We start from the raw sequence: 15,438 nt of genomic DNA, 5'->3' as shown, positions 1-15,438 counted from the left end.
CCGTATATATATAATCTCACTTTACAGTGGGCAAGAGATTCCCAGTAATAATTAATCACCGTATAGTAGCAGATCATCAGATTTCTTGGCCGGCCTTTTTACAACTTTAATTTTACTCCAAATCACCCATTCATATATTATTTCTCGTGAATATACTAACTACATATATACTACAGTAGGATCATATATATATATATATATATATATATATATATATATATATATATATATATATATATATATATATATATATATATATATATATATATATATATATATAATTTTATATATAATTATTCACATACCATACGTGATCATAAATTATACTCCCTATATAAATTATATATGTTGTTTATGGAAAGATAGAGACATAGAGTAGTTAACATCAGTGATTCTAATTTCTAAACCAAATATTAATTTAAGATGATTTGGCATGCATTATAGTAAGAGTTAATTTCATTTTTGATTTTGGATTTATAGGTGACAGTTCACTTTTAATTTTTTTTTTTTTTAATCATCCTCCTTTGATTCTAGTATTATTGTGGCATGACCATTTTTTGTCATTATATTTATCAACGAAACAGTTTAAATATCGTTAAATACAAAGACATTTTGTTCTTCAATTATGATTTTTTTCAAAATAATAAACATAAAAAACATAACGGGTCAACGCACTTTGTATTAAAAAGATCGAAATGTCTTTGTATTTAATAAATTTCAACGATTTTATTGATAGAGGATCAAAATTGGTCATGTCACAATAATACTAGGACCAAAAATAGATATTTTGATTAAAAAAAAAAAAAGAAAAAAAAAAAAAGAGACTAAAACTGAATTGCCACCTATAAATCTAGGACCAAAAATTTCCAATAATCTAGTTTTTTGTCTGCATGAATTGAATATGCTAGCTTCTGATATCTTTCTCCTAAGCTAATATCATCATATATAACCCTGGCCCTTTCTGTAATAATCATAACCTCAGCTCAAGTATTTTCTGTATGTAATAAGTTTGGTTTTCTACACAAACACACACTTGAACATACAATATGTAGCATCAAATTAAGCATGCAATGATGATATGCATCGAGCTTTGCTTTCTAGTCTGCAATCAACTAACTTTGCATGACCATATATATATATATATATATCGATCAGAATCTGCAGGTTGAAAATAAAATATAATGAAATCACGTACATTTCTAGCTAGCTAGCTAATATCTGAATTCGATCATTAAATCAGAATGAAGTCTCGATCTTTTTAATTCTATACCATATATACCCTCTTTCAATTCCTCCACTGCATGCATATATATAGTGTTTATAAGTATATATGTGTGCATGCATGAGATGATGAACTGAGATGGAAAGTGGGATGGTGCAGGTTGAGATATCATGCATGGGACAAAAGCTGGTGCATTCACAGAGTTTGAAACATGTGCGAGATGCTATTTGGTTCCCAAGTTTGGCCCAAGTCAACTCCAAACCACAACCACCCTTATTTCAACACTCTAATGAGCCCCTTTCTTATCTTATGCCTTTGGATTATGGACCTACCCACTAAATTCACCCACGCTACAAATCATATCATAATTCATATATATATGACTTCTTATTTGATACTTTTAAGGATCGATGCATGTATATATAGCTTTGTTAGTTGGTGAATTATTGCATGCCCCTATCTTAATTATTCAAATGCTATATTACATATTATTGCTATGCCAATTTAATTTTTTAAATGATATGACATCTTGGTGACGAAGGAAACCCGTAATCACAATCTGAGGGTGTGTACTAATAAATCTCACATTGAGACGACGACAAAAGGTCATAAGGATGTAAACCAACCTAGGATCCTGCATATGCTTTCATTCTTGTGATTGTGGTAATTTGTTACTTGTGAAAGATGTTTTTTTGTTTATGTAGTGGTGGTGTCAAAGATAGGAATCACGATCCCCGAGTTTATCGTTCTCTAGGGATGACAACTTGGAAGTGTGGAGTTGTGTTGAGATAGAGAGTGATGTTTAGGTTTGTCACATACATGACTCACAAGGAGCTTGTGTACATATGTTCAAGACAAAGGTACAAAGATACAACACAACTAATGAATCAAAATGAGAAAAGAAGGGAATAGAATTGATCATCCATTACATGATTCTTCTAGTGTCTAAGGTAAAATTGAGAGATTGCAATTGAGTGATTTCAAGCGAGACTTTACTAATGTCGTTTACCTTTCGGTCTACACGGCCTATCAAAGGTCTAGAAAGCACTTCAAGTGACAACCTATTGCTAAGATTCCATTCATTAAACACCTTGTCTTCACCTCGTTCTGGACTTCGTCCTCTCAGAACTTAAGGCGGAAAGAGCAAGTGGCTACAATCAACCTAGCAATATCTTGCCTAGGCCGGTCAATTGGTCATAAATCCTCTCTAGAGTTGGGCGGCTCTAACTCACAAGAGTCAAATCATACATTCACATCTAACAAGATATCAAAAAACAATTGCAATTCACAAATCTACTATAATCAAGCATTTAATCTCACACTAGCATCATGGAATAGATTCACAATTCAATTCCTAAAAGAAACCTAGCCACTCATTGTAGCTAATTGAATCATCTTTGAATCAAAATCAAAAATAGAAATTGAGATTAGAAAGAGAGAGAATTACCAAACTTGAATTCAAAAGAGATTCAATCTACAAATTGCTTCAAGGATCAAGAAATGTTGTCAAGATTCCTTCAATCCTAGAATGTCTTCAATACAATGTTCTTGAGAGGATAAAGAGATATAAAATGAAATCTAAAATCTAAAAATGAATCCAACCTCCTAAAATATCTAAATCTAGTCTATTTAAATCATTTCCTCCCGGGCTTCTCTTCAATTTGCGCCCAAGGTCCCAGTCACAAGCGATCCACGATCGTGACTGGGTCACTTATCTCGCCCCAGTGCTCTGGTCACGAGCGTGAATCGGCTCATGACAGGGTCTGATTCCCTGCCAAGAGCGGGTCACGATCGTGACTGGGGCCAGCAGAATTCCTCCACTTTTGCACTCTTTTTGGTTGCTTTTGTTCACTCCCATATGCCATCCTTTAAATTCAAAACACTAATGTGCAAGATATGATAGGACTTTGCAACAGATTAGAACAATTCAATGCATTTAACCACAAATCAACGGATCACATTTAAACACAAAACAACCCCAACATGACCCTAATAAATTAGTGTCTTTTGCACTTATCACAAATTCTCACACTTTGCTCTTGCTTGTCCTCAAGAAAGTTATCAATCAATTCAAAACAATAAGTGCAAAAGATACTTTAATCAAATCTCAATCAATCAAGAGGAGAAAATGGGGGGGGGGGGTGAAATCCCTCATATCATCCAACACAAGTGTGTTAACCATGTGTCATTCTTTGCAACTCATGGAATATTCAAGGGAAACAAAAACCCCCTAGAAAATTGGTTATGATCAAGCTCAAGGGAACACACTCTCTACACACCAATTGTCAAGAAAAGAAGGGAGAGATTTTATTGTGAGTGTGAGGATGAGCCCCATGTGAATCATAGAAGCAAACAAGGGGGCAATGAAAAGCCTTTAGGCAAGTATGGATTGAGTGAAGATACTTGGGCCTTGGCAAGGTGTTATGGAGTTAACAATGTACTCCCGGATAAAGAAGTTGATGTAATGCCAATGACCGGAGAATATGTGGATAAAGGAAAAGAAGAGAGTAACCAAGAAACCCTCGTGCTTGAAGAGAGTCAATTCATCAAACACCTTGTCTTTACCTCGTTGCGGACTTCGTCCTCTCAGAACTTAAGGCGGGAAGAGGAAGTGGAAAGGAGGCTACAATCAACCTAGCAATCTCTGGCCTAGGTCAATTGGTCATAAATCCTCTCTAGAGTTGGGCCTAACTCACAAGAGCCCAATCATACATCCAATTCCAACAAGAAATCAAACAAAAATTGCAATTCACAAATCTAATCAAGCATTTAATCTCACACTAGTATCATGTAATAGATCAATTCAATCCCTAAAAGAAACCTAGCCACTCATTGTAGCTAATTGAATCATCTTTGAATCAAAATAAAAAAAAAAAAATAGAAATTGAGATTAGAAAGAGAGAGAATTACCAAACTTAAATTCAAAAGAGATTCAATCTACAACTTGCTTCAAGGATCAAGAAATGTTGTCAAGATTCCTTCAATCTTAGAATGTCTTCAATACAATGTTCTTGAGAGGCTAGAGAGATGTAAAATGAAATCTAAAATCTAAAAATGAATCCAAACTCCTAAAATATCTAAATCTAGCCTATTTAAATCATTTCCCACTGGGCTTCTCTCCAACTTGCGCTCATGGTCCTAGTCACGAGCGATCCACGATCGTGACTGGGTCACTTATCGCGTCCAGTGCTCTGGTCACGATCGTGACTGGGGCTAGCAGAATTCCTCCACTTTTGCACTCTTCTTGGTTTCTTTGGTTCACTATAACACCCCCCCCCCCACAAATTCTAAATACAGAAAACCCAAAGAAAATGCGGAAGCGAATTCAAAATACAAACTCAATTGGGGTGTTATGCCACACTTAGGTTACTCTAAACCCAAATGCACATGCTTACAAAGGTTTTACTTCAAATTTAATTACAAAGCTTATCTAATACAAAAGGTTCTAATCCGAACAACTAAACCAGCCATACTAGACAGCGCTCTCTCCGAGACATCTCTAAGCCAACCTGAAATCATTTTCGAAAAATTAGCGATAATGCTAAGTAAAACCACTCCAACACGTAAAGATACATAAGTATACTTTTATACTCAAAATAGGTTTTGCAACGGTATGACTATATATAGATATATATGTGTGTGTGTGTGTGTGTGTGTGTGTGTGTGTGTGTGTGTGTGTGTGTGTGTGTGTGGTGTGTGTGTGTGTGTGTGTGTGTGTGTGTGTGTGTGTGAGATCATGAGATCCCATTTCATCCATTAATAAATTTTCAATGGATGGATAGGATTCAAAGTCAAATATCAATTATTTAGGGATAGATTTAAATGAGAAGGATGTAAGAGTAATTCTATTACCGTGTTTAATTTTGGTTATAATTAAAATAGAATCTTTATCTAATAAAAGGGATCCTATCAATGGTAATAATTATATTTTTTTGTATTCTGAGATTTTGAAGAAGAAACATGCCAAGAAGAAATAGAAATATGAGATTTGTATGTGTTACGGTGGTGTGTGCATTTGTGTGGTAGGGCGTGTGCAAATTTCTGAAACTTTACATCATGTCGTTTTTTTTTCTTTTTCTTTTTCTTTTTTTTTTTTTTTTTACGATGGAGTATGCATTTTCGTGATATGGTGTGTGCAAATTTGTGGCAATAGAACTTTGCATAATGTCAAATTTTTTTTTTAATTTTTTTTTTAGGGTGGTGTGTGAATTTGTATGGTTTTGCATTCGCAAATTTTTGGCAAAGGAATTTAACATCATGTTTTTTTTTTTTACGCTGGTGTGTGCATTTGTGTGGTATGATGTGTGCCAAAAAAAAAACATCATGGTTTATATACAAAAAAAAAAAAAAAAAAAAACAAAAAAACCAACAAGAATTAACGCACACACCATACCAGAACAATGCACACACTGCTGTAAGATTGCATCTTAAAATAAAACAGTAATAAAGACGTCTGCATTAAGCTGGTGTGTGCACGTAATGAAGTAGGTGGATGCGTAGGAATGAGCAGGTAGGTATTTGCTAAGTAGGTTATATTTCACAACTATATGGCGTGTGCGCACACGAGTGACAGTATGTGCGTTATGCTGGTGACAGTAAGAGATAGATAAATATTGAAAATTGATTGAGGCAAAAAATAACGCCACAAATCTTTATAAACATGGAAATAAATGAGTAGCCTGTGTAATCCAAGTGAAATCAATCTAAATCATTGAAAAATAAAAATAAACGCACAGGATGTGGTCTCACGATCTCACCTAGCTAGGGGGGTTTCACTGGATATATATATATATATATATATATATATATATATATATATATATATATATATATATATATATATATATATATAGGCTATTTTTCAGGTGCAAACCATTATTAATGTGTGAACTTGCGGATCAATCAGGTGTGTTGATGTATTGGATCGGATGGCCAAATATTTGCCACTCACAACAGACGCATGCACTATGCACCATGGGATCCCTGCCAGCAGTATATTACTTCAAGTATGCATCTTATTTGAATAGAATTCAAACCACGTAACTTGAATAGAATTCAAGTATGCATCTTATTTGAATAGAATCCAAACCACGTAACTTCCCTCCCATCTTAACTGAATAGGATTCCAACACGTATTCCTTGGCTTGCTTACGCTTGTCGACTTTGATCCGTAACGAACCTGCGACGTACCGACGAAGGGTGATGGCATGCGAACCGGACGAGGGTGGCTGCGCAATGGAGTTACCACCACCCGACGACCACAATTTGAACCCCGCCATGGACGCTTTAGAGCTGCCGGCAGTGGGGCGTGTATTTAGAACACTAAACGAGGGTATCCAATGCTACACCAACTACGCGCGGACCATCGGGTTTGACGTTCGATGTAGCTCCGTGAAGCATGACCGAGACGGAGAAGTGTACTCGCGATATTTGGTGTGCAGCCGGCAAGGGTTCAGAGCCGGTGGTAGGATACCCCGCGACCATGATCGGGGTGTGAATGTTGGAGATAAACGGGAGCGCCGCCGCCGACTTTCTAACAGAGTTAATTGCGGAGCGAGGATCGGCTTTAAAAAAAAAGGCTCTGGGGAGTACATCGTTACCGTTTTTGTCGAGGAACACACCCACAAATTGTGCTCAGATTCGTCTAAAGTTTTTATGCGAATTAACCGACGTCTCAATGTGGTCCACCAGGCTTTTTTAGGTAATTGCGTTAAGGCCAACATTGGTTCTTCAACGGGGCTGCGGTTTTGCAAGGAGGCCACTGGATCGTATGCAAATGTCGGCGCAACGGACGTGGAATTCCACAATTTTAAGCGAGATGTCCAAACGTACGTTGATGTAGCTGATGGGGAGATGATTATCGCCACCTTCAAAGCCAAGCAAGAAATGTGCAGTGAATTTTTTTATGAATACCATATGGATGAGGAAAACCGGCTATCGCGTCTATTCTGGGCTGACCCCCTCAGTAGGCGGACATTTTCTTGCTACGGCGATAATATTTCCTTCGATGCCACCTACGGAACAAACAGGTATGGGACTGCACTTTGATTACTGTGGATGTTTAGATTGAACCCCTGCACAATGTGTGTACTAGTAGTTGTGTGTGCATGTCACGCCCACCCAAATACCCTTTGAGCATCACATTTTTGTTGCTGAATTACTCCATGTGTGAATTACTTGCAAAATCTCATTCAAATGATATAATCCTATTAATTATGCTTTGAATTTTGCTAAGTTACTGTATCGAACATGTGTGTGTATTTTTTTTTTTTTTTTTTTTGGAGAATTTTTATATTGTTAATGACTATGATGCATGCACAACCAAATAATATTTATTTTTCACCTTAACTATTATGTTATTGCTTCTATTTTGATTTTGATGTTCTGGTAGGCCCTCCACTACCTTCATACTAAATAGCCCTTTGATGCCTAATTATTTTGTATTGAACGTTTTAGGCGAGTAATTTTGGAACTAATGCATTCCTTCTTATTTCACAGGTACAGTATGGTGTTTGTGCCATTTATGGGTGTGGACAATCACAAACGATGCATCACTTTTGGGGGCGGTTTGCTCACTAAGGAAGACGTTGACTCATACAGCTGGCTGTTGGAGAAATTTATAGCTGCAATGGGCAAGAGCCCATTATGTGTTGTGACGGACCAAGACCCAGCAATGCGAATTGCTATCCAACAAGTATTGCGAAATTGCCGCCATCGCTACTGTATGTGGCACATTATGACAAAGGTTAATGAAAAGCTAGGCAATGAGTTAGCTAAGGACAATGAGTTTCGCAAAAAACTAAACGCTATCGTCTGGAACGAAAGAATCTGCATTGATGAGTTTGAGGCGCAATGGCACCTATTAATAGATGAGTACAAGCTAACAAACCATCGGTGGTTTTGCAAAATATTTGGTGAAAGGGAGAATTGGATCCCGGCTTACTTTTCTGATTTGCCTATGAGTGGGCTGCTAAGAACCACATCGCGGTCAGAAGCAGAAAACGGCGTATACGGTAAATTCACACGTCCCCATTCCAGTTTGGTAGAGTTCTACATGCAATTCGAGAGCGCGTTGGGAACGCAGCGCTATCGACAAGATAAATTAAACGCAGAGTACGAGGGTTACCTGCCTAAGTTTAAAACGCCATTAGCACTCGAGCGTACTATTGCACGAGAATTCACGATCACTATTTTTTATGAGCTACAGAAAGAAATAGAAGCAGCTTGTTTTTATTGTTCTGTGATCGGTGTACGCCAAGACGGGGATAGCACCCATTACGACATTGCAAATGAGGGGAACATTATTGCGACCGTGTACTACAAGGTTGGTGGTCTTGGAGCATCATGCAGCTGCAACTTGTTCCGAAGAATGGGCTTGGTCTGTCGGCATATGTTTGTGGTTTTCTGGGGTGCACAGATGGAACAGTTACCGGCTGAATACATTGTGAGCCGATGGTGCAAACATCTTACTTGCGGCGCATGCAAAGGAGTACCGTCAAATGGTGATAAGCCAACCCCTGTAGCAACACAACTGTGGACTGAGATTAACACGTGCGTTGGACTGGTAGGCAACAGCCTAGAGCCCCAAACGCGGATGGTCTCGATACTGAAGGACCTTACCGCAGAATTCAGTAGTGACGGACTATCTACGAACCCTGTTAAGGGTAACCGTGCTGCGATACAAGCATTATGCGGTGTTGAGCCGCCAGAATCAATAATAATCAAGCCCCCCGCCCAAGCGAAGAACAAAGGCACTGGAAAGCGTATAAAAAGCCAAAGGGAGATAGCCATCGAGAAAAATGCCAAAATCGGACGAAAGTGCGGGATCTGTGGTAAATATGCTCACCATAACGCCCGTAGTTGCCCGTCAAAGTAACTTGCTAAGAATTCTGTAGCATATTTAATTTGGTTTGTTTTACTCCCTTTGTTATTCAGTACGATTCGTTGGCTTGTACCCAGGATTATATAGTCAGTTCGTAATTCATTTAGTGCATTCCAATACCATCAGTTTTTTAATCACCTATTACTGTTAGTAGCATTTTTTGCACTGCTTATACACATACGCTGGAGTGCCCATGCATACAGTGCTACCTAATTTTATCCCTTTTGCCTTGTTTTTTTTTTTCTGGAATTTTCCAATGCATATCAAACCCACTATTTAATAACCAAAATGGACATGTAATGGACAGCCAAGCATAACACATGTGGTAGCACTTTTGATTAAAATTGACTTTTTAATATAAAACATACCCCCCCCCCCCACTGCACAGTGCGCGTTTGTATATACACAGGCATGCATAATGTCTCCTACCTTGATTCACCAATTTTGGTTGATGTGGTTTATTATGGCATAAGAAAATGATTTACGATTGCAAATATTTGGTTTATTTTGGTTTATGTTGCTACGATTTTTGTCCACCTCTTTTTTTTTTTTTTTTTTTTGGTTTACAAATCGTGTTGCACTGCCCCAAGCATTTTAAAAAGTCTAACTAATAACTAAAAATCACCACCTTAGGTAAGATACACCAAGAATTAAACCACAGCACTTGAGCTACCCCATAACTGCCTCTGCAACTGTATGCAAATAGAATACAGGGATCCCCCAAATATAATTTATTAACAACGAAAATAGATCAAACCGACTAACAAAATTTAAAACCGTGTTGCACTGCCCAAGCATTTAAAAAAAGTCTAACTAATAACTGACCATCACCACCTAAGATAATATACACCAAAAATTAACCCATAGCACTTGAGCTAGACCATAACTGCTGAGACCAAAAAACAAAACCCCGGATTGGAGGTGTAATCATTATCAAATCTTCTTCCACACTGGCACCCCATCCTACTCACCGATGCATCTGTGGCAATCTTTTACTTTCAAAAGCTGACACGCGCTCAGCAATACTGGTTGTATGGGTGTTTACCACACTAAGTAGAATATTGTGCATGTAGCGCTTGCGTAGGTTGAGCATCTGCATGGCATCCCCCCACTGCAGACCAGTATCCCAACTCGCACACCCCTGTCCCACGTATGCCTCCATATGGCGCATCGTGAACACCCCAGAATCCAACGTTGAGGTGGTATCCCTCCACGCCATTTGCATCCTCTTCGGTTTCAACATTTGTATGCGTGCAGCACGAAGCCCTTGCCCCTTGGAGTCCAAGTAAGCACTCAGGCACATCATCTGCACAGAAATCATTATTAAAACTGCTGTGACCAACTTAGGATAAGAAGGGCACACGCCTAAAACGCATGACTATTAATAACATATGCTGCATAAGATATGTTACATAAGTAGTCAATTATTCTTCCCCACTGGATTTTATGTCCAGAGAAGACCTAAGGCCCATGTTTAATGAAAGCGAGTACTATGCTTCACCTCAAGTCTATCACTAGTTCATCACTGTACAGAGGAAGAATAGTTAAGATATACATATATATGGAATACCAGACACATAGACGAACATACCATCCCAAGCCAATTTACATTTTACAGTAAAAATTATTCCATTTTGCAGTTTGCGAGCATTGTGCTCCATTTTTTTCTGCTAGTATAATCGTAAGCCTTAGCTGTAACAGCTAGTTGGTTTGACTAAAGTGAACGTGAGTGGCAACTGGTAAGTTTGACACAAGCAAATGGAATAATATAAAGGATTAAAGGGAAGATGCATATGTAATAATTAATAAACAGAGTATGGAGCTAAGGACACATACCAGCTCCTCTGGAGCCCCACCATACATTTCTTTGTTTGTCTTCTTCACAGACGAACTATCAATGATGTCAAAACGGGGTGGCTTGCAGCTGATAGCCATCATGTAATAAGTACCCTTGGTGAAAATTGGGAAAGTAAACTGCATTGGTATCCAAAAAAAAAAAAGGAGTATTAGACTATGGAGGGTATGTGTTAGTGCAATGTCATAATAGTTAAGGGTACATCACCATATCTATGTCGGCAGTACCACCACGGCCTATTCTCTGCAACTCAGAATCCATGCGATTCGCGAACCAACTGATCCTCGCGTCCTCGCTGCCAGATGTCCCAACAACCATGTCGATCTGCATATACCAGTTAATAATTAGAAGGGGTTTGCACCAGAAAACATGGTATATAGAGTATTCTGCTAGAGTGCACACAAAAGCATACCATTGTGCTAGTGGAAAGAAACAACCGCGTCACGCCACCATCTGTGCTCAGCTCCTCCCGGGCATTAAGGACATAGCACCAGGCATCAACAACAGGCTTGGCCACATTCGACCCCTCCCTCAGTGTTTGGATTTGTGCCCACTTTACCGTCCGCTCAGCATACTGGAATAACACCTCATTGCTACAGGTTAACAACGATAAACCAAACATTTTCAGAATAGACCCCAACCACATTTTCCAATAATAATTAGAATGCACCCCGAACACCCGAGCTCAGTCGCATTAAAAGCCACTTACCGTTCTCCCTGGGGGCAACTAAAAACCCACCTCCACACGACATACACGTGCGGTAGTGGAGTAGTCGGGTAACCAAGCATGGGGCTGAAGTAAATCCCCCGCGCCTGGGCATGATGAATAACTGGTTCCTTCTCTTTGCCCTTTGGCCCATCAGCTGGAATTGTGCATGGTGCAGCGTTCTCTTTGCCCTTTGACACGTCAACTAGAGCTGTGCACAATGCAGCGTTCTCTTTGCCCTTTGGGCCGTCACCCTGTGCAGCGGGATGTGATGCAACACGTGCGCTGCCTAGTTCCTGCAAATGTTGGCCCAAATAAACATCTGAAAATGACACTAGGAGAATACTATGCATTAGCATACCTGAGGAGGTGGTGCAGCGGAGACCAGCTCTTGAACCATGTTCTTTGTCCGGTTATGCGCTGCAAACTCTTGCGTCAACCCTAAGCTGAAACTTGGCACATCAGACACGCCATAAACCCCAGTAGCAACCATCTCAACCCGGTCAAGCTCCCTTAAAAAGTCCGCATCATACAACAGAGGCCCTTCATCGTGAACCGGCGACAGGGCGGGCAGTTTAGGAGCTGCCTCAATTGCCTTGGCTGCTGTCTTTACAATAACCTCCCACTGTTTGATTGAATCCACCACCGTTTGGAAATTACAATCTTCTTGCACTTTGTTGGGGTGGTTGGAAACCAAGTCAACAACCCGTGTGGTGAGCGATTGCAACTCAGCGGTGATTCCTGCAAACTCTTGGCCAAACCCCTGCAACCCCCCACCCCCACCACCACACACACAACGGATGTTAACATGCAAATGATATAATGATTGGAAGAAAAAAAACGGCTACATCAAAAAACATACCATGTTCTCGGCACAAGCCTGTCCATGGCGTGGTCCCACCCCCGCCCCAAGTTGAGGTGTACCAGGATTTGACGCACAAGGAGGACCATCCACCACACCCCTACCGAATCCCCCAGAATCAAGCTCAATCAGCTCACGTGTTTTAATGAGATCCGTGGTCCAACCCACCATGAGCGGGATCGTCCTAGGGACCTCTCGCACACCCACCACGACCCTATCCAAATACAAAAGCTGAACACACACAAACACACCACTGTTAGCCAAGATAAAATAACAAACCCCCTACAGAACCAAAACCAAAGCCACTTACAGTTAGGAACAGAAGTGGGCCAGTGAATTTGCGATTCGAACCCTCGGTCCAACTTCGATGGGTAGTAACCAACGAGCGAATCAAATACTCACACCAGTCAAGGTCCTTTATCATGTCCACACTACTTAACATGTGGACGGTTTTCTGGTTTGCATAGCCGTTAGGTGTGCTCGCAACCAGGGTGGTCATCACTACAACACTGAAATGGATTTTGAACCACCGGCCACCATCACTCAACTCCTCCAACAGCGCACATAACCCCCTAGCTGTAATCCTTCCTCTACGTTGTTTCACCGCGTCCCTCCAGTCCCGCAACTCCGGGCTAACCCCCTGGTTATCCCGTTTAGCAATCGGTATTGGTCCACACGGCAAGCCAAAGATGGCGGCAACATCCTCCTTGGTGACAGGAATGTACCGACCGTCCCCCAGGTTGATCCTCTTCTTAACCGGGTCAAAACAGGTGACCAACCAATGACCCATACGCAGCGGTACGTCAGTAATCTTAAACCCCAACAGCGCACCAAGGCCAATCGCCAGAACATCCTCCCTCTGACTTTCAGTCAAGGTTCCCATGAAGTTTGCAAGGTCCTTCGGCGTCCCACGTGTGTTGAACTGGCCTCTCGTTGAACGCTGCACACGGGGTGCTTCCATCTCCACATCCTCGTCCAACACCAGCGGCGGAGTCTGGAAAACATCCTCCTCCCCACTTTCACCGTCACTTAGCAGAACTACGCGACAGTCATCAGAACCTATGCACAGCAAACGAGAGGGCATGAGAACCACAACATACTATATGTAAACTATAATCCACAACAATAGCACAGCAATACCATCGTACAATAACAGTATAGTATTTAATATTTTTTATATAGCAGGCAGTATATCATAAGCCACCGGTGCACTTCAGGAAGCTAAAATGTAGTAAAGACTATTAATAGTACTAATTACTGCCACATTTGGACCGGGGGGTTGTCTCAAATCTGTGTTGCATTAACAAAGCTATGTTGTTGGTAGATAATTAAGCTAGTCGATGGGTATGATAGTGGGGTAATTTGCAAAATCAGACTCCTAGTATTTAGAATTTGAGTACATAAGCTGCAAAATCTGACTATTCATATAGGGTCGAGACTGAGTGCATAAGCTGCTATTTTACCTAGTATACTCTTTCAAAGTGAAAGCACCTCACAACGGTATTACCTGGGGTAGATGAACCAATGGGGATTAGCTGAGAATAGTGAATATAATTAGATTGTCTATACCTAAATCAAAACAAATAGCGGCAGACGTAGAAAGACCAATGGCCCTAGAGGTTCACACAAAATAACTTTGTAGTACTTGTCTTATATGGTGTACTAAAAAATAATGCTTACAACCTTTCAGCTTTGTGTTAAGGGGGATGGCTGAAAGTTGTGTTGCTTTAACAAAGTTCTGTTATTGGTGGTAAAATTAGTTACTGGATGGGTAACGCCTATTTCTGTTATTCGAGTGTGCATGCTATATTTCTGTTTCCAATATCCTTGTATGTGTTTCACAGATTATTCATTGCTAGATAATAATTTTATTGAGTCATTGTTTCTTAATGGGATTTTAATTTAGTAGAAAGTACCTAAGTACAATTCAATCACCACTAATTCAAGGACTGATGCTAGTTTCCACTTTGAACTTATGTTTCTGCCTATCTATGTTTGGGATGCTAATAATAAATTTTTTACAAACCATGCACCATGCTCCGGAAGCAAATCAATACCTCAACAGTCCAAATTTATGCTAATAATAAATTTTTTCAATATTATTTATTCATTCCCCCTCACCAACCCCCCAACCCCCAGCTGCAATCCGTAATTACCCCGCTGACTGCCACCACTACACCCCAGGTTTTGATGTGAACAAAATTGAAATTGATTTGGGCAAAACCCCCTTACTGCACCAGACGTTACCAAATGAGAAAAATACACGGAACTCACCTCTCTGCCCCAATCGATGCGCTACCCTCCTCCGTGCCGAAACCCTGGATGCTACCCCCGACGCAGACCAGTCGACCCCCACGCGGCGTCCGCCGTTGGAATGGGAGCTAGTAGTCCGCCGACGCGAACGACGTTTGAATGACCCGGCGGACGGAGAAGCCAGAGGCGGCAATTGACGGCCGGGCCTTCCACGCGTCGAGCGGCGATCACCCACATTAGACCTCGCCATTACTGCAATCTGTTCGGACTGAGTTTGCGGTATGGTTGGGTGTGTTCCTCGACAAAAACGGTAGCGATGTACTCCCCCGAGCCTTTTTTTTTAAAGCCGATCCTCGCTCCGCAATGCACTCTATTAGAAAGTCGCTGTTGCGGTGTGTTCGAATCGAGCTTGACCGTCCGACGCGGGATGAGTGAAAGAGTCGGAGAAGGACTAAAACACAAAACCACACATATACGGGCAACAATCCAGTGATATAGATGCACACAGTACACCGTGCACCCGCGTTTGTGTGCGTTGATCATAACAAGATGAACGGCTGCTATCAGTCCACACATTCACATTTTAAATACAATCCATTCCTGAACGACACTATATATATATATATATATATATATATATATATATATATATATATCA

General features: G+C 40.3%; 1 protein-coding gene across 1 annotated transcript; it reads left to right on the top strand.

Moving 5' to 3' along the window:
- The first annotated feature begins 6,457 nt into the window (after nt 1-6,457).
- LOC109179039 (protein FAR1-RELATED SEQUENCE 5-like) lies at nt 6,458-9,098 on the top strand. The gene is made up of 2 exons (XM_019328610.1): nt 6,458-7,251; nt 7,721-9,098. The coding sequence occupies exons 1-2, from the start codon at nt 6,458-6,460 to the stop codon at nt 9,096-9,098; spliced, it is 2,172 nt and encodes a 723-aa protein (XP_019184155.1).
- The last annotated feature ends 6,340 nt before the right edge of the window (nt 9,099-15,438 follow it).

The sequence above is a fragment of the Ipomoea nil genome, unplaced genomic scaffold (assembly GCF_001879475.1).
Source record: "Ipomoea nil cultivar Tokyo-kokei standard unplaced genomic scaffold, Asagao_1.1 scaffold0876, whole genome shotgun sequence".
NCBI classification, from domain to species: domain Eukaryota; kingdom Viridiplantae; phylum Streptophyta; class Magnoliopsida; order Solanales; family Convolvulaceae; genus Ipomoea; species Ipomoea nil.
This window is presented reverse-complemented; position numbering and strand designations above follow the sequence as displayed.

What these genes read in the sequence shown, in the direction of transcription:
- LOC109179039 (XM_019328610.1), top strand. Translation starts at nt 6,458, where the DNA reads ATGGAGTTACCACCACCCGACGACCACAATTTGAACCCCGCCATGGAC. An exon ending in GCCACCTACGGAACAAACAG is followed by an intron (nt 7,252 to 7,720) that starts GTATGGGACTGC and finishes CTTATTTCACAG; the next exon opens with GTACAGTATGGTGTTTGTGC.